General features: G+C 52.7%; 1 protein-coding gene across 1 annotated transcript in view; it reads right to left on the bottom strand.

The window, feature by feature from the left end:
- Positions 1-22,365, bottom strand: part of TGM3 (transglutaminase 3) — a 38,309-nt gene that overhangs the window by 3,065 nt on the left and 12,879 nt on the right. The window contains exons 5-11 of the mRNA XM_003983751.4: positions 21,590-21,718; positions 18,681-18,858; positions 18,455-18,590; positions 8,564-8,667; positions 7,175-7,420; positions 3,700-4,008; positions 1,152-1,309 (exon numbers count right to left, since the gene is read on the bottom strand). Of these exons, the coding sequence (XP_003983800.2) occupies positions 1,152-1,309; positions 3,700-4,008; positions 7,175-7,420; positions 8,564-8,667; positions 18,455-18,590; positions 18,681-18,858; positions 21,590-21,718 (1,260 nt within the window). The remainder of the gene's footprint in view (positions 1-1,151; positions 1,310-3,699; positions 4,009-7,174; positions 7,421-8,563; positions 8,668-18,454; positions 18,591-18,680; positions 18,859-21,589; positions 21,719-22,365) is intronic.

The raw sequence follows: 22,365 nt of genomic DNA, 5'->3' as shown, positions 1-22,365 counted from the left end.
AGCTATAAGAATATTTGACGATACTGGATAAAGGAGTATAATGGGGGGGGGAAATTACCTTCACTTAAACACTGATCATTTTAACACAATGTTTTCATAACATTGTCCCCTCCCAGCTTCGGCTGTCCATCACGTCCACGGAGAGGATGTGCGGTTCTTGGAAATGCCTTGGGAAGCAGGAGAGGCTTTGGCACACAGGGGACAAGCACCGGCTGACGACGAGGACGCGTGGGTGGGGAAGAAGGCAAGCCAGAAGCCAAGTGCCCTGCTCTGCTCATGATTATTTTACAAAATCTGATTAGCTTCTAAGATGTGGCAGCAGGGGAGCCAGTGATGGGCCCAGAGCAGGGGCAGCGCCTCCCCGCGTGGAGTTTACAGACGAGTAGGAGAACGGAGCCAAGATCCAAGTGCACAAATACAGGTATAACTTCAACTAGAACAGATGCCATAAAGTAAGAGCACAGAAGGCTCTCGGGGACGTATAACTGGAGACCGAGCCTTATTTGGCGGGGCAGGGAGAGGGCGCGTCAGGAAACGCTTGTCTGGGGAAATGGCCCCTGCAAGGGAGGTATTTTATTATCTCGATGACAGAGTTAGAGCAACGGAGCCACAGAGATCAAGGGACTTAACTCAGGGTGGCTGCTGGTAAGTGGTGGGGCCCGGATACAAGGTCAGGCCCAAGGGCTGAACGGCTGCCCCTCTCTGCTTTCCCCTAAACTCCCTGGCCAGGACACGGGCTGCCCTTCTGAGGTGGGGGACCACTGCCCACTCTGAAGCACGGTCTAGACGATGCTCTGCAAACGTGGCCAGCGGCTAGACTGTGGGCTAGACCCACCCCTTGTGAGTCTCTGTGATTCTCAAGCCTGGCCTGGAACACGGCAGGTGCTCAGAGCTGAGGAACCCCTCCAGCGGCTTCTCAGCTGATGCCCCCAGTGCATCTGGAACCTGATCCGAAGAAGCCCAGGGGCAACTGTGCTTGTTTATTACCAGAAACAAGGATTCCGGTCTGAGTGGGAGCTCTGGGCCATCCACTTGGCGGAGGCTGGGCCTAGGTCCCTGACCCTCTCAGCGGGGAAGGAACTGCTTTGCGGTTTGGGGGTATTGGTAGGGCTGGGCTGGCTGGGGAGGCGCCCATTCACCGCCCCCCTTACCTCCAGGGTCAGGCTGGGGTTGTCCAGGATGATGTCCCTTTCTACCACCACCTCTGCCTCGTCGGAGACCTGGCACACGGCGGTGGTCCGGATCATGTTGTCTGCCTTCAGGTACTTCTCGTACTGAGCGTACGTAATCTTCACGGGATGCTGTATTTCTGGAAGGAGAAGCCGGGGAGGGCAGAGTGAGAGAGAGTGGGGTGGACTTCTGGAACCTTCAGCGCTGATGATACCAAGCCAAGGCTGCGGGAGCCGGCCGGGAATGTCTGCAGCCCGGGGCTTGACTGAGCCCTCCCTGCTGGGCCCGGTGGGAAACAGGCCCCTGTTCTGTGCAGCCTCTAGAGCCGAGGCTGGGGAGGGACCAGGACTCCGGCTGGCTGGGCAGCTTCCCAGGAGGATGGGTTGGATGGGCTGGAGACACTTCCTTTCCTAGAACATGTCAGAGGGCAGGGAAGAGTACAAATGTTAGCCGATTGCCTAATGACGACAATGGCGATGACAACAAAATCTTAACTAGGAAGGGAAGCCAGGGATCGGCTGAAGAAATCGAATAGCCTGGGATTCTATTGCGACAGGCCCCAGAGCCACCTCGCCGCCGCTGGTCTCTCCTGCTTCCGAGTCCCCCCCCACACACACCAGGCGGACGCGGCTTCGGAAGCGCTCCCCCCCCACCCCCTCCAAAATCATGTTCCTCCTCTCCCATGCCACTTCAAAAAACTCCTTGCTGGCCCAGAAACAAACAAATGATGATAAGGGGGAAAGAATAGGAAAAATGAGGTAAAAACAGAGAGGAAGGCAAACCGTAAGAGACTCTCAAACACAGAGAACAAAGTGAGGGTTGATGGGGAGGGGTGGGGGAAACGGGGGATGGGCATTGAGGAGGGCACTTGCTGGGATGGGCACTGGGTGTTGTACGGAAGTGATGAATCATGGGAATCCACTCCCAAAGCCAAGGGCACGCTGCATACACTGCATGTTAGCTAACTTGACGATAAATTAAACAGAAAAGAAAAGAAATAACGTTCCGATGCGTCAGTCTGGCCCTGCATCACTGAGCCCAACTCACCTCCCCCTTGAAAGAGCCCTCAGTGATGCTCATTGTCCCTTTTGACCACACAGGCACATGGTGGCCAAACCACGAGGTTCCTTCGGGTAGAAATGCCTCCCCCAGCTTCTGTCCATTCACCTGGCTTTTCCCAAGTCTCAGGGCCCCTCTCCCTCCTCTGTGGTCCAGGCCATTCCCGCCTCTCTCCCAGGGGTCAGGCTGGGTGGCCCGGGGTGCCCCGGCACCCCTACGCCCTTTGAGAGGGAAGCTGCCTCGGCTGTTCGCACTGGAGGAATGTACGGGGCCTGCCTCGACTGTACAGATGGATGTGCAGAGTGAGTTGTTGTTGTTTCAGCCCTTTCCCTCACGTGAATTCTTTCTGGTCCACAAAAATAGCTCTCCCCTAGAGCTTTGAAGGGAGACAGCAGCCTGGCGGTCTGCTTCTGGAGGGGGGAAGATTCTGCTGAAATTCTGCCAGAAGGCAGGTTGCTAGGGCTGCAGCCTCCTGACAGGTGTAACACATCTCAGTGTCCCTACAGACAGAGCTCTTCTTTCAAGACGGGCTGTATAATTAATCAGTTTTTATGATGGGAAGCAAGTAGCCACCCCACCCTTGTTAATCTGCTTTGGAAGTCCCAACTTTTCATAACAGCTTGGCGGATTTTGCCAACGTGGGCACGCCTGCGTTCTAATCCTCTCGGAGCGCCGGGCCTTTTTCTGCTCCGCCTTGCTCCTTTTCCATCTGCGCTACCCAGGACCGGGGAGTTTCTGCTCCTCCCAGATTCTCTGGCCTCCAAGAACACCCAGCACTGCCGAGGGAAATCGGGAAGCTTCCCCCGCGGCTACGGTGCGGGAAGGAACACTGGACAAGGGTTTAAGACCCTGCTCTGTATTGCGACCCGTCCGGGGGCAAATCTGGAAAGTGATCCGTTGTGGGGTGGGGGTGGGGAGCGCTGGGGTGGGGGTGGGGGTGAGGCGTGTGGGAGGGGTAGGCAGACATATAATCTAGAAAATGGGGGGTGGGCCTGGATTTAGCATCAGGACGCCCAGGGCTGAGACCCCCGTACTGCCGCTAGCTGTGACGCGTAAGCTCTTAAAGCAAGGTCCCAATGTCGCCAAGCCTCAGTTTCTGCCTCTGGGAAAGGGGATACTGAAATCTGCCCGTTTCAAAAGATCAAATGAGAGAGGATGTGAGGAAGCTCTCTGCACGCTGAGCGAAGTGCGTGTACCTGCAAGGGACGTCGCGGTGTGGCTATTAACTGCCAAAGCCTCCTTCCTTCCTCCCCCCCGGGGTGTAGAAGGATTTGGGTTGGCACCGCCCTGACCTGCACTGTTCTCACTGTGACAGCTTTCAAAACTTCAAAACCCAAGGCTTAACCACAGCGACCATGGGCTGCTGCTCTCTTAGTCAGCTGAATCCGTTCCAACAGGAACCCTCCAACCGCAAAAGAACACGAGCCGCCTTGGATGCATGGCGTCCCCACAAACCACAGGGCGAGTTACCTTCTTCGGGATCCAGGGATATTGTGACAGAGTCCTTCCACACTTCGTGTACCAGTGTGCCGTTGTAGACGATGGTCCAGGCCGTCATGTTCACGGTCACCGTCTTCATGTCGCTCGTCAGGTTTTTGAGTATCAGGGCCATGTTGACTTCTTTGCCCACCTCCAGGATGCCAGTGACCTTGAACTTCCCAGAGATGCTGGGCTCCCTCCCCTCTCTTTCCAAGTGTCTCGCAGACGTGGCACCAAAAGCCATGCGGGGTTTAAGTTTCCCCAAAGCCTTCTCAAACACTTGTCTCTCCTGGCTGGAACCTGTGTGGTTGGAAAAGAAGGAAACATCTCAGGGAGGGGGTGGAGCCTGGACAAAGGACAGCGCTCTACCTGGAAAGGCAGCCTGGGACTAATTGGCTTTGCCCACTGAGCCACGATTCTCATCGAAGCAAGTGGCCACGCTCTCGGGGCCTCCATTTCATCCTCCTTAACATCCTCGGGGCTCACAGACCCACCAGTCTGTGGCGCTTTCCCTTTCAGTGGGGAAACCTTTAGCGACACCTGCACCAAGTTACCATCTGGCTTGATATTTTGCTCAGCTTAATCAGTGTAGATTTCGTGCCCCTTTTCTTTGTTTTATTTGTTTACGTTTGGATAAAAGGTCCCTGGCGAGAATGAGCAGGTACTTTAAAAATAAGTGACGGGGACACTCATGTGGCTCAGTTGGTTAAGCGTCCGACTCTTGATTTTGGCTCAGGTCGTGATCTCAAGGCTTGCGAGTTCGAGCCACCCGCCTTGGGATCCTCTCTCTCTGCCCCTTCCCCTCTCACTCTCACTCTCGCGCTCTCTCACTCAAAATGAAGAAAGGAGCTTTTAAAACAGAAAAGGTAAGAAAAACGGAGTCAAAAAAGGTTCGAGTGAGTTCCTAAGCAAAAAGAGGGGGAAAAAGGTTATGATTTAGAATTGGCTTCATTAAAAAAAAAATTTTTTTTTTTTTTCCAAACCACTTCACCGTGTTATTCTGCTTTGTTTCTAGAGGTACTCTGGGGTCAAAGAGTGGCACTTCTGTCCATGTCAAAAAAGAACTTCCCGTGGTTGGTTTGGTTCCGTGTTATGACTAGTTTAAATTGTCGAGAGAGTCCAGGTTTTAAAACCCCAAGGATGGATTTTCTGACTCCGACTCAGATTGTGAACACTGCTAAATGTGACGGTAGAGATGGCCCCTGGAGAATGGCCATGGTGACCCTCAAGGTCGTGGCTCTTGGGCATTAAGGTGAGTAGCCACCTCCACACCTCTGGGCCAATGGTGGCCACACAGTTCACATAAGGCTCCCTGCCTTGACCTGAAGATAGACCCAAGATCAAGGAGAAGGTGCACTGACCCTCCAGGAATGTGGGCAGACATACACAAGGAAGGATTCCCATGTTTGTATCTGCAGACCATACTTAACGGCCCCCGTCTTCCCCAACCAACTTGTGACATTTTTAAGACACCAGATGACTTATCGTAAGCACTTTACAACTTAGCGAGTCCTTTCCTGTAAGTTACACGTAACAACTGGCTGAGACCTCAGAGGCCAACCCATCCAAGGCCATCGTGTTAAAAGGAAGGCCTTAAGAGAAGACGTGACCGATCCAAGCAACTGATCTAATCATGGGGTTAGAAGCAGAGAAGAGGGCCAGTCCCCACGTGTCTGTACCCGTAGTCCAAGGTTCCCCCCGAACATCCTACTGAAAAGGAGACAGGCAGCCAGATTACCCAAGCTGAAAGCTCCTGGTGGGCTGGGTTCTTTCTGGTGCCTTCCCATCTTCTAGCAGAATTGTAAGTCCACACCCAGGGCTGGTGTCTGTGCAGGGAGCTGAGCCTTCTGTCCCCAGGACCTCAAAGCAGGCGTGTTTGCACAACGAGGCGCAGAGCCCAGATACCTATATAGGTCACCTGCTGAGCTTACTCAAGACTCAGCTTCCTGCTACTGTCTTCTCCCTTGGTGTTGACGTTGCGCAAATGCTTAGCCACCCATTTTATGAGCTTTTCCTCCCCGGGGCCCTCGGAGACGGGCCGGCCGGCATCATTAGGTAAGGAGAACCGGGGACAACAGTCATCAGCTCTGCTGTCACGCAGAGGCTGGGGCACTGTCCTGCATGGACTCACCCCAACCTGGCCACGGCCCGGCCCTTCTCCATTGGTGAGGAGGTTTGGCTGGGACAGGCAGAGCCCCTCAGGAGGCAGAATCAAGGCGTGACAGCAAGGTAAGGAAATCCACAGGACATGTGTCCAAGGAAGCAGTACCCTTCAAAAGGCACCTTGGGAGGGCATCATTTCAGTGCAGCGACAGAAGTCCAAGTTGATAAAAATCACCACTATTTAATACATCCTCACTGTGCCAGGCACTGCTCTTGGCCCTTCCTGTGCACAAGCTCATTTAAATCCTACTGAAGACAGGCATTGCTGTTCTCACGTTACCGGGGAGGGAGCCGGGGATCAGAGATCCTAAGACTCCTGCGTGAGGTCTCCTGGTTATAGGCGTATGATGAGAACCGACCTCCTGCCCCCCGGCCCCTACCCTTGTTTCTACGTCATGACAGTGTTGAAAATTATTCGGCATCTCCCTTCCCCCTGGCCTGTGAGCTCAGGGAGGGCAGGGCCCCCGTCCGCTGTGTCACTCGTTGCCTCCCCGGAGCCGATCACGCAGCGGGCACCAGCTGGGTCTCAGTCCATGTTTATTGACTGAGAGAAGGGCTGTCTGGTCCCAGCCCTGGGGATGGCCTGCAGAGGCAGCTTGGGGACCAAACTGAGGCTACCGATCTCATTGTCCTAGGCCTATGCTTCCAAATGCCCATAAATACCACTACCCGGGCAGGTTCCCCGCCCTCCGCCACCAGACTTGGGAGTCAGACCCCGTCTCCCGTGCTCAGCTTTCCTCTTTTGTGAGCTGCAGCCGACACCAACAGCCAGCATTTGTGAGGGTTTTGGGCTTCACTCCAGGGCGTGCTCTGGGTCCCTTTAGGGGAGCACCGAGGCAGGGACCCACATCTTCGGGGGCTTTGCCCATTTCGGAGTCCGGATAGTGTTTCCTGCCTGTGTTTCTTGGAGGCTAGCAATTTCTCCTAAAGTCCCCAGGGCAGCCTCCCACGGGAGTTCGTGTTTCTCCGCGTGATGTCCCATCGCAGGGCTGTCACCCCAGTTGTGGGAAAGGGACGCGGCCGGAGAGGAGCCGCACTGCCAGCTGCCAGGCCCCGCGGCAACATTCCACGGGCGCCGCGTCTGCCTGTGATGGTTCCGTCCCCACTGGAAACAGTCGGAGGAACTGGGCGTTAGGCGCCAGGGAGCAGTCCTCCCATTCAGGCCGAACGGGCTGAGAGCACAGGAGGAGGAGGAGGAGGAGGAGGAGGAGGAGGAATTCTCTCCCTCCTCCGCCCTCCAAGCCGTCTTCCCACCGCCCAGCCCTGGGCGGCGCAGCCCCCGGGGGCCGTGCCCCCTTCCTACCTTCTGGATACTTGTACTTCTCCGTGATGTCCATGCGAGAGTTGCTGCCCACGGCCTTGGTGCTGATGTACCTGCCGATGCTGCGGGCGTCCGTGGAATTCTGCTTCTGGGTGTTGTTGCGGGCGTCGTGGATCCAGGTGATGCGGTCGGCGTTCACCTCCGCGAAGACGAAGGGCATGTCGAAGTCCAGGTTCACGTCACCCTCTCGCACGGCGGTCACCGAAGCGGGGCCGCACTGGAACACCCCTGGTGGCCCAGGCGTAGAGATTGGATGCGTGCCAAAGCCAGGCCAGGCGGGCGAGAGCCCACCCCGGGGAGGCCGCCCACGGCGACGCAGCTTCTCTGCCTCTACCCCCTGAGACTCCTTCGGCCCCGGCTGCCTGCCCCACTCCTTTGGCCCTCGGCCCGGGCCCTCCCGGGGGTGCTGTTATCTGCCGCGGCGACACCCCGCTCAGACGGCACTTCTCCGGAAGACTGGCCAGTCCCGCAACCCGCTGGCCGCCCCGGGGGCTATCTCCTAAAGAGGAAAATCTTGCCGTCTTGTGCCCTTTTCTACCTTCCCCAATCCTCACCCCCTATTCCCAGAAGAATACCCTAAACCCAGCCCGCAGGGGTCTTGCTCCTCTGAGCTCCCCAGCCCTGCCTGTCCCCTCGCGCCTCCGGCACTTGGCCGAGGTGGATCAGCTAGGTAGAGACAGGTGTAGATGTGGATACACAGGATACGGTTTCATGTGACACTCAACATGAACGTAGCCCGCGACACACGGCCCCGCGGGTCACAAGCGGGAAGAAGAAAACTTCCTGGAGAGTCTGGGGCCCAAGCCGCAAAGGGAGAGGCCGGAAGTGGGAGCCGAAGCCCTGGGCACCGGGACAGGGAGGGGGCCAGCCTGCATGAGGAGAGCCTGGCTTGGCAGAGGGGCACCGTGGAGGGGACAGAGGCGCTGGGGGCCCTGATCACGGAGGTCTCCAGCTGAGCGGGGGACTCTGGGCGAAATCCCTGGGCAACAGGGGACCGGAAGGTTTCTGTGCTGGGAGGGACAGGCTCCTTGAGGCAGTGTGGGGAAATCCCTGTTGGCAGAGCGTGGCGTCTTCCCCCTGTCGCCTGGCACGTGCCAGGGCCTCCACGGCAGTGACAACAGTCGCGTGGGCGCAGGGAAGCCACTCGTCCAAGTAGCAGCCTGAGCCAAGGAAAATTAGGATGGGAAATCTATGCTGAAAATATTTTGTCTTCGTTCCATGGAGCCTTCCTGACATCGAGCCTTCCTTTCCTTCCATCGAGCCCTCGGATGGCTTTCCTGAGCCGCGTCCACTGCTGCGCAGAATTGAGAGGCCGGGACATAGGGCGAAACCCAGAGGAGGGGGCGGTAAGCAGGGCTGCTGGAGGGTTACCTTGGCTCCTCTCCTGGGGGGTGGCGTCCAGGACCTGCCATCCACCGTACGAGGGGCCCAGGTCAGTCCGCACAAACCAGCCTTCGTTCCAGACGTGGAAATTCCTGCGGACAGAACCCCAGATTGCAGAGCTGGCCAAAGGCCACGCAGCAGGAGGCGGCAAAATGCCACGCCTCTGCCTGACAGTGCGGCGCCCCTTAGTCACCGAGCGAGTTTCCCCTGCGCCAGCTACTGTGCTAAACCTCGCCGAGCACCTAAGTCCTCACAGCGCTAGGAAACAGCGCCTTGATGCCGATCTCATAAGAAGGAGAAACTGAGGCTCGGGGAAGTTAAGCAGCTTCCAACGGTACGGTCAGAGTTTGGATCCAGGCACCCCTAACCCCCAAACCTGGGTCCTCGACCACGATGCTCTACTGCCTTTCTGAGGAGCAGAATGGCCCCCGGTGGGAGCGAGCATCCAAGCAGGGAAACCCACACAGCTTTTTTCCTGCGCGTCCTGCTGGGAAACACGTCTGTATCTCACGCCAGCTGAAAATAAATGGGGCTGCAGCAAGAGTGACAGGTCTGGCGAAGAGCCACGTGCTTCTGGGCTGAGGTCTGGCTGAAGAATGACACACGCCAGCGCAAAGATGTTCTTCGTCAACCGCGTCACCTCGTCTCCCAGTCTGCGGGGCTCAGTCACGTCTCCAGGGATAGCCAATTAGCCGATGTCTCCGTCATCCCACCTGGTGGTTCTGCCCTCTCCTGTCCTCTCTACGCCCACTGCAACTACATTAGCCTTGGCTTTGGCAGCTTTGATCCAACTAGAAGAAACTGCACGTCGGACACGAATCCAACTTCCATTCGACTTGGAAACACAGTGTTTTATGCTCGTGAGGTGGAGAGAGTTTGAAGCCGAGTGCCCACTCAGAAACCATAAAGGAAAAAGATCGATACATTTGACTAAGCAAAGATATTAAACTTGCATATACCAGCCAAGCAAGCAAAGTGTAGTTCCATTTCCCGTATGGAAGAGGAAGCTCCTGTGGTCCCTTCCGCAGGTAACAATAAACTCGGAAAAGGAAAGCAAAACAAAACAAGCCTCCCCCCCCCCCAAAAAAAACAAAAAGAAAATAAAAACCAAAAAAACTAGACAACTACCTGAGCGTGAACAAAACAGAAGGATTTTGGAAAGGAGTCTGAACTTGGAGGAAGGAGCCAGCATGGGGCAAATTGCACTTCGGGTGACTTTGCCCTAAGTCAGACCACATCTGGAGCGAGGTGCGGGGCAGTAAAAACTTCAACGGGTAACCCACATGTTTCTGACCCGAGTTGCCAAGAAGCAGCCTGGGTCAACCAGGGCCACTAGACAGTGAGGGGGAAGCCCTGGAGGGAAGGAGTCAGAGAAAGAAAATCCCAGATATGTATATAAACTCTGCCCAAGCCTCTGGGCGACTCTGACCCATGCATGTATACAGCAGACAGCAAGCAGTCGGCTAAAGATAAAAGACGTGAGCTGAGATTCGAGTTGTTTCCTGCCATAGGGTGAGACGAGGTTTGCAGTTTGGACCCAGCCCAGGCAGGCTGCTGAAATAAAATAACAGAATCCAGACATACTCAATGCCCGGGATGCAGTCCCAGATGACTCAACATAGGGAGAACCAGAAAAACATGACCCAGTCTTCAAGGGAAAAGGCAACAACAGAGAGTAGTAACCTTAAACCAATATAGATGTGGGAATTATTGGACAAGGACTTTAAAGCAGCTCTCGGGACGAGGCTCAGTGAAATACGGGGAAATACGGCAATAGCAAGTGAAAAGAGAACTTTTAGCCGAGCAAGAGAAACTATTTGAAAGGAAAAAAAAAAAAAGAACCAAATGGAAATTCTCAACGGAAAAAAGACGAATATCTTAAATTAAACCATTCAATGGATGAGCTTATTTGTGGAATTGAGAGGCCAGAGGAAAAGTTCTGTAAACTTGAAGGTAGACCAGTGGAAATTGTCCAAGCTGAAGAAGAAAGAGAAAAGTGGTTGAAAAAAGATCAATAAAATAGGGAAAAAATATGTAACACATACATAGACAGAGATTTACTATAATTAATATTATGAAGTACTTATACATCAGTAAGAAAAACACAAGAGGACGGGTCAAACACACCAAGAAAGGACAATGAGCAGGCAATTTGGGTAAGAAATACAAACGATTAGGGCACCTGGGTGGCTCAGTTGGTTAAGCGTCCAACTCTTGGTTTCAGCTCAGGACACGATCTCAGTTCGTGAGTTTGAGCCCCACATCGGGCTCTCTGCTGTCCTCGAAGAGCCCGCTTCAGATCCTCTGTCCCCTCCCCCACCCCCGACCTTCCCCTGCTCATGTGCTCTCTCTCAAAAATAAAAAAATAGGGGCGCCTGAGTGGCGCAGTCGGTTAAGCGTCCGACTTCAGCCAGGTCACAATCTCTCGGTCCGTGAGTTCGAGCCCCGCGTGGGGCTCTGGGCTGATGGCTCGGAGCCTGGAGCCTGTTTCCGATTCTGTGTCTCCCTCTCTCTCTGCCCCTCCCCCGTTCATGCTCTGTCTCTCTCTGTCCCAAAAATAAATAAATGTTGAAAAAAAAAATTAAAAAAAAATAAATAAAAACTTAAAAATTAAAAAAACAAACAAACTGTCAAGTAAACATATTTAAAAAAAAAAGAAATACAAACGATCACTGAACATATGATTACCCTAGCGTATGTTTAATCCCATGACCACGGAAAGAAAATTAAAGTGACAAAGAGATACCATCACACCCATGCACGGAGAAAGACAGGCCCAGGATGATGCGTGTGGTTGTGTGATGCTTGTTTCCAGATGTAGGAACACAGGCACTGTCAGAGCTCACTGGTGGGAGTTTAAATTGGGGTGACATGTATGGAGGGCCATTGGGTAATGGGTACGAAAAACCTTTAAAAACCTACATACCCACTGAGCTGGTAATTCCACTTCTAGGGATTTCTTCTATAAAATAATTCACACGGGCTCACCTAGGTACACGTGGAAAGGCGCTCACCGTGGCATTGTTTGCAATAGCAAAAACAATGGAGGAGAAATTCGTCAGGAGGGAAATTGCCAGAGAAGTTGCGACACAGCCATGCACCAGAATATCAGAAAACCGTCCAAAAGAATGAGCAAAATCAAGCTAGCATTTACGTGGAAAGATGTCTAAGATATATCAAGTAAGAAATGGTGCATGGTCCCTGATGTTTAACCACCACACGATCCTATCTGTCTCTCTAAATTTTTACTTGTTAAAAAATTTTAAGAAAAGAAAATGCAACAAAAAGAAAGAGAAAAGAAAAGAGAAGAGAAGAAAAGAAAAGCCAAGAAAAAAGAAAAAGGGGCACCTGAGTGGCTCAGTCGGTTAAGTGCCTGACTTCAGCTCAGGTCACGATCTCATGGTCCGTGGGTTCGAGCCCTGCATCAGGCTCTGTGCTGACAGCTCAGAGCCTCGACCCTGCTTTGGATTCTGTGTCTCCCTCTCTCTCTGCCTCTCCCCAGCTCTCTCTCTCTCAGATATAAAATGAAACATAAACAAATTTAAATTTTTATTGATTGACATAGAAAGATATAAAAAATTATAAAATAGACAGTTTAACTTGATCCTATTTGGGTCATGAAAACCACCACCCATCCATCTAATGTGTGTGAATAGAAACAGGACAAAGGGTCTGGGAGAATCCATCTCAAAATGTTATTAGTGTTTTTCTTTGGGAAGTAATTTTGCGCATTACTTATTTACTTCTTTGTTATTATTTTATAATCGGGAAAAATTTGTTTTCATGTTGCATGTTTGGAAGAGGCTTCCTGTGGGGCCAGACGGGAATCTGTGTATGCTAGGCAGCTACCGGAGGAGTTAGAAGCACCCCGTCAGTACTTATGGGGGGCCACATGACCGTGCTAGTCCTGCAAGGAACGAGGGGAGATATAAAAAGTCAGCTCCAACACAAGGCAGAAGGGGATAAGGCCATAAGAGGTGAATAAACAGATGAGTAAGAATAATACGAAGCAAGGATACGAGTGAAGAAAAACAACACTCTTATTCACGACTGCAGTGACCATAGGTCATCACAATCTTTCTGGAAGGCAACAGTAGTAGATGTCAGAAGCCTTAAAAATGTTCCTTCCCTTTAATCCAGGACATGCCATGTCTAGGAATCTTTCTTATGGGACTAATCACAGATTGTGCTCAAGATTTATATCTGAGAATGTCCATTCCTGTGTTATTTATAACAGGGAAATAGATAGGTAACCTAGGGAATAGGGATTATAGTAATAGCAAAGGTAGGAAAAGAAATAATGGTTCAACCATACAGTGGAATTTGACACACTCCAAACCTTATTTTTGGAGACTATTTAAAGACATAGGGAAAATGCTCATCATATAATGTTTGGGCGAAAGCACAGGACTTTAAAACAAACAAACAGGGGGCGCCTGGGTGGCTCCGGCGGTTGAGCCTCCGACTTCGGCTCAGGTCATGATCTCACGGTTCGTGAGTTCGAGCCCCCGCGTCGGGCTCTGGGCTGACAGCTCGGAGCCTGGAGCCTGCTTCGGATTCTGTGTCTCCCTCTCTCTCTCTCTGCCCCTCCCCCACTAGTGCTCTGTCTCTCTCTTCCTATCAAAAGTAAATACATGTAAACAAAGAAAATAGGAAACAAACAAAACAGCGAGGTTCGTTTCCAGGTGCGGAAAAAAGGAGGATGCACCTGTGATACGCTCCGTCTTGTGCCCTGCCTCGTAAAATGTGTAATCCCAATTCCATAAACAACTGATGGAGGAAAGATTGGCTGGAAAACAATCAACTACTCAAAGTATGTGAACAATGGGACTACAGAGGGCTTGCATGTCTTTATTCTGAAACTGACTGTAACGGGGGGGGGGGGGGGGGGGGGGGGGGGGAAGGGCCATCATAGAAAGGATTGCTAGGAAGGTCCACAAGTCTTTTGGAACGGGCCTCCAAGATCAGTGAGAGTTCGCCCGGGGAGAAAGCAGGGGGTGTGAGGTGATCAAGGGACGGGACAGGGATGGGAAGGCAGTAGGGAACACCAAGTTTCGCGTTCGTCTACTTCCTGGCAGAGAACCCTAGGGGAAGGGCGGGTTTGTATCAAAAATCGATAAGTCGCTGGATTTTAATATTTATTTGCAGGGCGGGAATTTAAGAGCAGATAACAGATTACACCCTGGTCCCTCCCTCATTTGGAAGCCAGGACTTTACGCACGATTATTTGCGATGCATGTGCCTGTCTCTCGAGGGGTTTCAGGAGGAGCGGGGTGGGGGGGGGGTGCTCAAGAAAAGGACACACTGCAGGTGTTAGAACTACCTGAGGCGTTTACTAAAAGATGCGAATTCCCCTATCTACCCCCACCCCCCCCACCTAAGTCGGTTCTAATATAATCTCGGAAGTTTGTAAACCATTGCCTTAGAGACGGCGTCTGCCCTCTGCCGAATTCATGGGGTCAGGAGACCCCATCTAGAAAGGGACCCCCCAAAGCCCTCTCCCTTCCCCTGGTAGACTCCCATTTGTCCTCAAAGCAGTCCAGACACAACCTCCTCCAAAAAGTCTTTTCCTGATGCGGGGAGCCAGTGCCGGCCGCACGTCTGGGCTATCTCTGAATCTCGCTCAGGATGCGGTTATTTGGGCTTTTCTCCTCCACACCTGCCAGTCTCCTTACGCAGCCGCGAGCTCCTCTGGCCCAGTGCCTGCGTCTCGCTCCTCTTGGGGCCCTGGGCCCCGGGCAGGGCCTGGCACGGGGGACGCACTTCATCGTGTTTTCTGGGGCCCGGGCCATTCTGGGAGCCTTGGTTGCCTCGCCACAAGTGTGAGCGAGGCGCGTTGGGGCGGCCGCGTGTTAGTGGAGGCTGGTAGCCATGGAGAGATTGCATCACCAGCCAGCTAACAGGCTGAGGTGTGGTTGCCAACAGCTCTGCCCCAGAACTGGGCAGCTCTACCTCCCTGGGACCGGGCAGGGCGGGCCCCACGTGCCTTCTATCTCAGAGCTATATAAAGTCTGCAAGCAGAGTCAGGTCTGTGACTCCAGAAATTGGGGAATCGAGTCAGGCGAATTAAGAAAACAGGCCAGAGATGTCAAGGGAACGATAACCTTGGCCGTACTTGTTCCAAATCTTTTGCTTAGCGTTCAGTGACAGAACAAGGCCCCACAGGCCTCCTCAGCAGTGGCTCGGAAAGCAACCGAATGAAAGAAGCATCTCAAACTAAGCTCCCTGCCCCCACCCCCAGAGGAGCCTGATTCTCGCGAAGCGAATACTCCAGAACCCTGTCCCTCTTAAGCCGAACCACTGGCATGAGCAGCATGGCTTGGAAGAAAACCTACCCCACTGGATGCAGTTAATGTGATTTGAAGAAAGATCTGGAAGAAATTGCTGAGGTCCCCCGGCCTAGCCCTTCGTTTTGCAGATGGGAAACTGAGGCACAAAAAAGTTAAGGAACCTATGTAAAGTCATACACTTTAATTTAGAGAGCCTGAATGTCTCTCTTACTTCTCTCCGGGCCTTTGTTTTCTCATGTAGGAATCAGCAGGTCCCTCCCCAGGATCCTTCCAGTCTCCTAAGGTTCTCTGACTCGGGAGAGTCCCTTTGACAGGGCTCTGTGTTCCACCCCTCACTTGGACCCGAATTCACAGTTTGACTTTGGGCAGGCCATTTCCCCTCACTGAGCCCATGAGATAGCGTTTAGTCTTTTTAAAAGATGTTTAGTTTTTAATTTTGAGACAGAGAGAGAGAGAGGGAGAGAGAGAGCACGCACCAGTGGGAGAGGGGCAGAGAGAGAGGGAAAGAATCTCAAGCAGGCGCCTGGTTATCAGCGCCGAGCCCGACTCAGGGCTCGATCTCACCAACCGAACCGCGAGATCCTGACCTGAGCCGAGATCGAGGGTCAGACACTTAGCTGAGTCACCCAGGTGCCCCGAGAGAGAGAACGTTCAGTCTCCCAGAGAAGGGCCATCTGCCACCTAAGTGTGAATCAAAGAACCCGGCCCCTCCATCTGCACGGGTTGGACGGCACCCAACCTCACCGCAGCCCTGCTTGGCATCCAGCCAAACCGGGAAAATCTCAGAGTCAGCAGGGTTCGATTGCTCAAGGTAACATTAATCAGGAATAATAACAATGTTCTGTGGCATGTCTCTGGTACCAAGTTGCCTGGGTTCCAAATCCCACCTCCACCGTTTGCTGGTTATGTGCCCTGGGCGGGGGGGCGGGGGGGGTGACTCTGTGTCTCAGTTTCCTTGACTACAGAACGGGGGTGATGACGATACCGCCCTACCTCATTGTTCCCGAAGACCCCGCGTAGGCCCCGAGAGAAGTGTCCGGTAAGCAGCGATTGCTCAACAGGCTATTCGTCGCTGCTGGCATTATCAGGCACTATTGGCCATTTCACCTCACTTGATCCCTACCTTCTATTTTTTACCTGAGGCGGATCTGGGCAAGGTTCTCCAGGCTTTCAACATTTGCAACCCGCAGAGATTCAAATCAAGGTTTATTCTGTCCAAACCCAGACTATCCTTCTACTAAGAGGTTAGCGAAGTCCCTCCAGGCAGAGGACGACTTGTGGTTTGTCTCCCCCCCCCCCCCCCCCGCCCCACCGCCAGCATCTGCACAGAAGGGACAGCACGGGTCCCTTGGGAAGGGAGACAAAAAGTGGGGTGAGCCGGAGTTGCAGGGAATCGAAACAACGAAAGCCGGTGAGAGTCTTAAGGGAGCGTTAGTCTGGGGCCAACCCTCGTATGTCACTGATGGATAAGCGTGGAACCAGAAAGATGAGGTAGCTTACCGAAAGTCCTCGGGCAAGATGGTAGTCGGGCTGGAACCAAGACTCAGGCCTCCCTGTCCTTCTATCAACCAGTCCCCACCTACAACCGGTAGGGAGTGGGGTGGGGAGGGACCCCTGGTTGCCACTGTTTTCTGAGGACACTTCAGAAGAAGCTGGTGGGGGGTGAGAGGGTGAGGGGTGAGGGGTGAGGAGACCCCCAGCAAGAATAAGAGCTTTTGGGGCCTGACACCCTCCAACAAGGCCCCCCCCAAAAAGACAGCAGAGACACCCTGGAATGCCTCCAGGGGCCCATGCTTGTCCTAAGATGGTCGCATTTGGAATGAATTATAATGTGGTATGGTAGTGTGAACAGTAACCAAGAGGGCTGGATCCTAATTCCAAATTCAGCTTAAAGGCCCCACATTTCTGTTCTCAGGAAGCCTCCTTTCCCGAGCTCCCACGGTGCTTGCCATCTGATGTGTTTCCCTGGCATACCACACACCATCCTGTGTCGCTAAACGGTCTCGACTAATGGCTTGCGCCTTCCCTGTCCTCTGACAGCAGCAGAGGGACCGAGTCTCGAGCTCTCTGGTCCCTCGGAGGTTCCTAGCATGTAGGACAATCACAGAAGGGTTGTGCCCAATGGGACCTCCCCTCCCAAATGGTATTGGGCCGAGCGTCAACTCTTGTGAAGGAAACCAAGGCCAGGAGTGACATTGCCCCAGCGATGAGAACAGGTTGCGGTGGGATTTTGGACACAACAACAAAAAGGAGAAGAAACCCAGGGAGAAGAAACCCAGGGAGAAGAAAAGGTACCCACTTACGAGAAGCTGGAAAACAAAATCTTGCTAACGCCGCAACGCCATTAGAGAGGAAGTTGTACGTGCCCAGATCAAGAAAGGGCATCCTGAAATGAGTTTTCTCTCCCTCATTACTCCCTGGAATCCACGTGACCTTGGGTGAGCTCCATAAGCCTTACTCTCCTTCCGAGGCGAGGGGATATTGATATCACCCAGTTCCATTGTTGGTGTGGGGGTTGTTGTTGATTTGTCCGAACAACTTTTCCCATTAGGATTGAGTCCCCTTTGACTCATTCACCCGGTTACGCTAAGCGCATTTCAGAAAAGCTGGACTTTCCTCTTCTGAGAATATTAAGTAACGGGGAATATTTAATAAGACTGTCTCAGAATTGAACGTCTGGAAATAGATCGCATCAGGTTATCTATCTAGCCATATGTATGCATGTGAGTGATTGTGTGTGTGTGTGGGGGGGGGAAGATAGCCTTTGAAATGGATTAAAACGGTAGATTATTGACATGGGCCTGTAGTTCTTTGCATATATCGGCACAGAGATATCTACGTGTATGTACAGATATAGACATAATTATTTTCGGTTGCCATTTGGTAACAACTTGGCTTACTGCACGATCTCAGATAGCTGTAATAATATTTATTGCATGTATATATATTGCCGTATGAAGTCATAGGTCTATGTCTATAAGTTTTACATAGCCTGCCTCCGGGGGCCATCTATTATACATTACATGTGTATGTGTATGTATAGATACACGTGCACATGCCATATATACGGTTAGAAATGTATATGTTCAATTACATACCAAGCTTCTTATGTTCAGCTGGAATCCAGAATAAACTAGCTTTTTATCGTATCGATCCAGGTACACGAAAAGTACATATGCGTAAGAGAAAATGTGTTGCTTTCCTTTAAGAAAGCCCCTAAGTCATACGAGTTGCCTGAAATAAGGTAAATTTATATTTATCAACGGAAAATCAATAGTTTCAGCATTTACCGTTCTCAAGTACAGAGGGTCTAATGGGCCCTGTAAATTCAGGGCGATTGCACACAGCCCGTGAGCCATTGGCTTTCACTGGTAGCAGAGCCTTCATCTGAAGGCAGGGGGGGTGGACCGCCAGACTTCCCAGGACCCTGGGAAGGGGTGTTTTGGATCTTCCTAGACGTCTAATCAGCACTGCCCACGTTTCCATTCTAAAGCTTGTGTCGATGCGTTAACTTGCCTCCCAGCTCCTGTTGGGAGCTGGGTCCCAGAAGCTGCTCAGGGCGGGTGCTCAGAAACGGTCGACTACTCACCACACGCTATCACTGCCCTTGTCCATGGGTCTCCCATAGGCGTCATAGTACACGTCCACGCTGAGGTTTCGGTCTGTGTCATGAGCCGAGTTGAAGTTGGTGACCACCCGGGAGGGAATCCCGAAAGACCGCAGCACTGCAAGTCAAGGGGGCCGTATGAGGACCCAGGCTGCTGTGGAAATGACCCTCCTGGGGCCCCCTACTACGGCCCACCGACGCAGAGTACCTGTGTTGAGGGTCCCAGCAAAGACCCAGCACTGGCCATATCGGACTGGCCTGAAGCCAGACCTTTTCCACTCCTTGAGGATCTCCACGCTGCCATTCCAGTTCCGTGGGTCCCGGCCACCCGTGTAGCTGCCGCTCCAATTCCCAGAGATCACACCGTTGTCATCATTGCCGTTGACCTGGGCAGGAGAAACCCCACATGAATCAGCGTAGAGTTCAGGGGACAAGGCGGGGAGATGAGGAAGGAAACCGGGGAGATGGTCTAGTGGTTTCTCTGTGTCTTTCTGGCTGATTTGGGGATGATCATTGTAATAGCGATCCTCTAGGGGCACGGAACAGTTTAGCAATTTAAAAGTGCTTTGGGCCATGATCGATGGCCCATGACCCATCTATCAATCCTGTGAGCGGACTCACATGGCCAACTGAGGCTCCACGGCTTTTCAGTGGCAAGGCAGAGTCAGGACCCCAGCCTGCCAGAACTCAGGCACTGTCGTTGATGTCTGACTTGGAAGTCTATGAAGCAGCCAACTTCTTCTTGGAACGCATAAAGACGGAATATTGCTTTTCATTCATTCACTTCATTCATTCATTCATTCATTCATTCAACTTAAGACGTGATTCTTGGGGAAGTAACAAGCAAGATGCAATGTGAACAGGGCACCCGATTAGGAATCAAGAGACCAGAGTTCCATGGTCTTTTAGAGACACATATTGAAGTCTTTACGAATGAAATGATGTCACCAAACAATCTGCAAAGGAGGGGGTCAGAGATGACACAAGACTGGCCTTGGGTAGAGTAACTACTGAAGTTGGGGGTGGGTCCACGGGAGTTCAGTTTACTCTTTCCTCTACTTTTGCGAAGGTCTAGGCTTTTCCATGACAGAAAAGTTAAAAGAGAAAGAAAGGAGAAACCAAGTTATAAGGCCAACTTTGCCACTTGTCAGCTGGGTGACTATGGGCAGGCCATTCAACCTCTCTGGGCCTTGGTTCTTCACCTTCCTTCCCCTACAGGGAAAGTTAGAAACAAATGACTTCTAGCGGCCCAAGTGTTCGAAGTTTAGGAAACTTTGACCGGCATTTAACCCAACCATCGAGGCTGCGAGGCCTGCTCCCTCTCTTTGTGGGGCTCCGCGAGTGGCAAGACCGGTGAGAACAGATAGTCTGGACCCAGAAGGATCTTCACCCAGCCTCCCGCAGCCCCTCCGTATGAGGGATGCGCTCTTCGGCCCAGCTTCCGGGAAGGCCTGGGCTATAATCGTGGAATCAGGCAAGACGGGCCTCCTCCAAGATGGAAGATTGCACGGCCCAGCCCATCTCCTGAGTCACAGGTACCCCTGCCACCGGAGTGGTAATCAGCAGGGTCATCTCCAGCTGAAAACAGAGCATCTCAAAGCACTGCGCAGGCCATAATTAGCTCTAAGCCCAGCCCGACCAGGAGGTCTGGAGAGAGCGGCAGGGAGGTGCAGCTCAGGAACTTGGCACTGAGATACAGTGCCTTGTCCCCAGGGTCAGAGTGAGTCAGCAGCCGCCAGAGCCAGCTGGCCTCACCCATCCTCTCCTGGGCCTGTGAGGCTCAGCCTCCCTTAACCTGGGCCTCAGCTCCGTCCCACCCCTCCCGGGCCACTTGGTTTTCAAGGCTCAGCCCAGGCCCCACTTCCCTGGTTCTAGCCCACCGCCTCCGTACTCCCTGGGCCTCTCCTCTCCTTTCGTGCAAGGCTCCGTTTTAGACTCCATGCTCTTGCAGGAAGCCCTTTGGTTAGTAAGCAGTCAGAAGATGGTTCCAATTTCTAACAACGTAACGAGCTCATTAACTCAGGCTCCAACTCAAAAGTAGAGACCAGGAATGCCTCGTCCATTAACAACAACCAGAGAGGGGGACACCTTCTGGGCAATTCGTTTCAGAGGATTAACGTTCGAGAACTCTTTAGCTTTCAGCTTTTTAAAAAAAAAAACATTTTTAATGTTTATTTTCGAGAAAGAGAGAGAGAGAGAGAGGGAGACACAGAATCTGAAGCAGGCTCCAGGCTCCGAGCTGTGAGCACCGCGCCCGACATGGGGCTCGAACTCACGGACCGTGAGATCGTGACCTGAGCCGAAGTCGGAGGCCGCCCAGGCGCCCCAACTTTCAGCTTTTTAACTGGTAACTTTTGAGCACATTGACTCCATGTTTGGACCCTTTCGAATGGAGGCTTTCTCTACACAGCCAGTACCTGAGAGAGAGAGAGACCTCCAGGATCCAGCCTGTGTGTGTGTGTGTGTGTGTGTGTGTGTGTGTGTTTGGGGAGGGGGCACAGGTCTTCCCCGTGGAAGAACTGAGTGAATGCCAGAGGCCGTGGGCAGGCAGCTTGCAGACTTGTTCTGGTTTGACTCAGGCTGTGTGCTGTGAGCAAGTCACTTCGGTTCCCCCGTGGGTTCCCACTGCGGTTCCCACTGGGGTTTCCCCATCTAGATAAAGAGCGGGTGGGCCTGCTGCCTTTCCAGTCTGACATTTGAGCCCTCTGCTGCACAGGATGGAGCATAGCAGAGGTGGGCTGATACCCCGGACTCACTTGGGAACTCACCTTTTCCCCCCCTGGGGGGCCCGGTGATGGAGCAAAGTTTCAGTTGTGCACCCTACTTAGCGTGGGGGACAGCCAAAGGGCAAGTGCCCTTATCATCGGAGAAAGGCCTCAGGATACAATGGAAACCACCCTGGGGCCCGGCCAGTTTCTGCCTCGGCCATTCACTCACCATGTGCCTTGAATTTAGAGGAGCCTCACCTCCGTATGTGCCAAATGGGATGGTTATAGCCACCAACTAGATTTTGTGAGTCTTCAATAAGATGGCAGGTGTAAAGGACGCAGGTGCCTAACCCATAGCTGGGTTTGATCTATGGGCGCCACGAGTTATTATGGTTCTCCTGTCACTCACCATGGCACTCAGCACTCGGCCGACGTATTTGGGGTCGCTTCTGCGGGCCACGTCGGTAGCAGGGTCCCGACGGAAATTCAGGCTGTGATCCAGGATTGAGAGGCAAATGTCCAGGATGCCTTCTTCAAACTGTTCCAAATGGGACCATCCGTTACGATGAGACAAATGACAAGCAGTGTTCACTGTTGAAGGGTACGGGGGCTACATACCGGTGGGAACCACAGGAATGACTCGGGCCCTTTCACTCCGTGGCCTCTGGGACACGGAGCTCTCTAGGAGCAACCACCTCGCCCAGCCTCTAACCTGCAAACTCGTCCGGAGCCCTCGCCATGCACGAGGTCCCGTGCTGAGGTCCCGAGAGGGGACGAGACCCCCCCTCACTGTCATGGCCTGGGGAGCAAATCACTTAGCCTGCCTGGGCCTCAATTTCCCCATCTGTACGACAGGGGATCGGGCCAAGCTCATCCCAAAGTTTCCATCTGGCCCTGACTATGATTTTGAGCATAGTCTTTAGACTCCGGGGAACTAGTTATAAAGATAAACTATCTCACTAAAAGGTTTTGAAGCCGTGTTCCCCAAATAAGACTTATTTGTTGTCACTGCTTCTCAAACAGAGAAGGCCACGCTCTCTCCTGCCTTAGGCGCTTTGTGTGTGCTGTTCTTTTGCCTCTAATGTGTTTCTCCAAGATATCTATCTGGCTCCCTTCCCTTTCTCAGGTTTCTCATTAAAAGTTCCTTCCTCAGAGAGGTTTTTCCAGACCATGCCGTCAAAATCA

This window comes from Felis catus, chromosome A3, assembly GCF_018350175.1.
Source record: "Felis catus isolate Fca126 chromosome A3, F.catus_Fca126_mat1.0, whole genome shotgun sequence".
Lineage (NCBI taxonomy): Eukaryota > Metazoa > Chordata > Mammalia > Carnivora > Felidae > Felis > Felis catus.
Note: the sequence above shows the minus strand (reverse complement) of the source record. Positions and strands in the feature narration are given on the sequence as shown.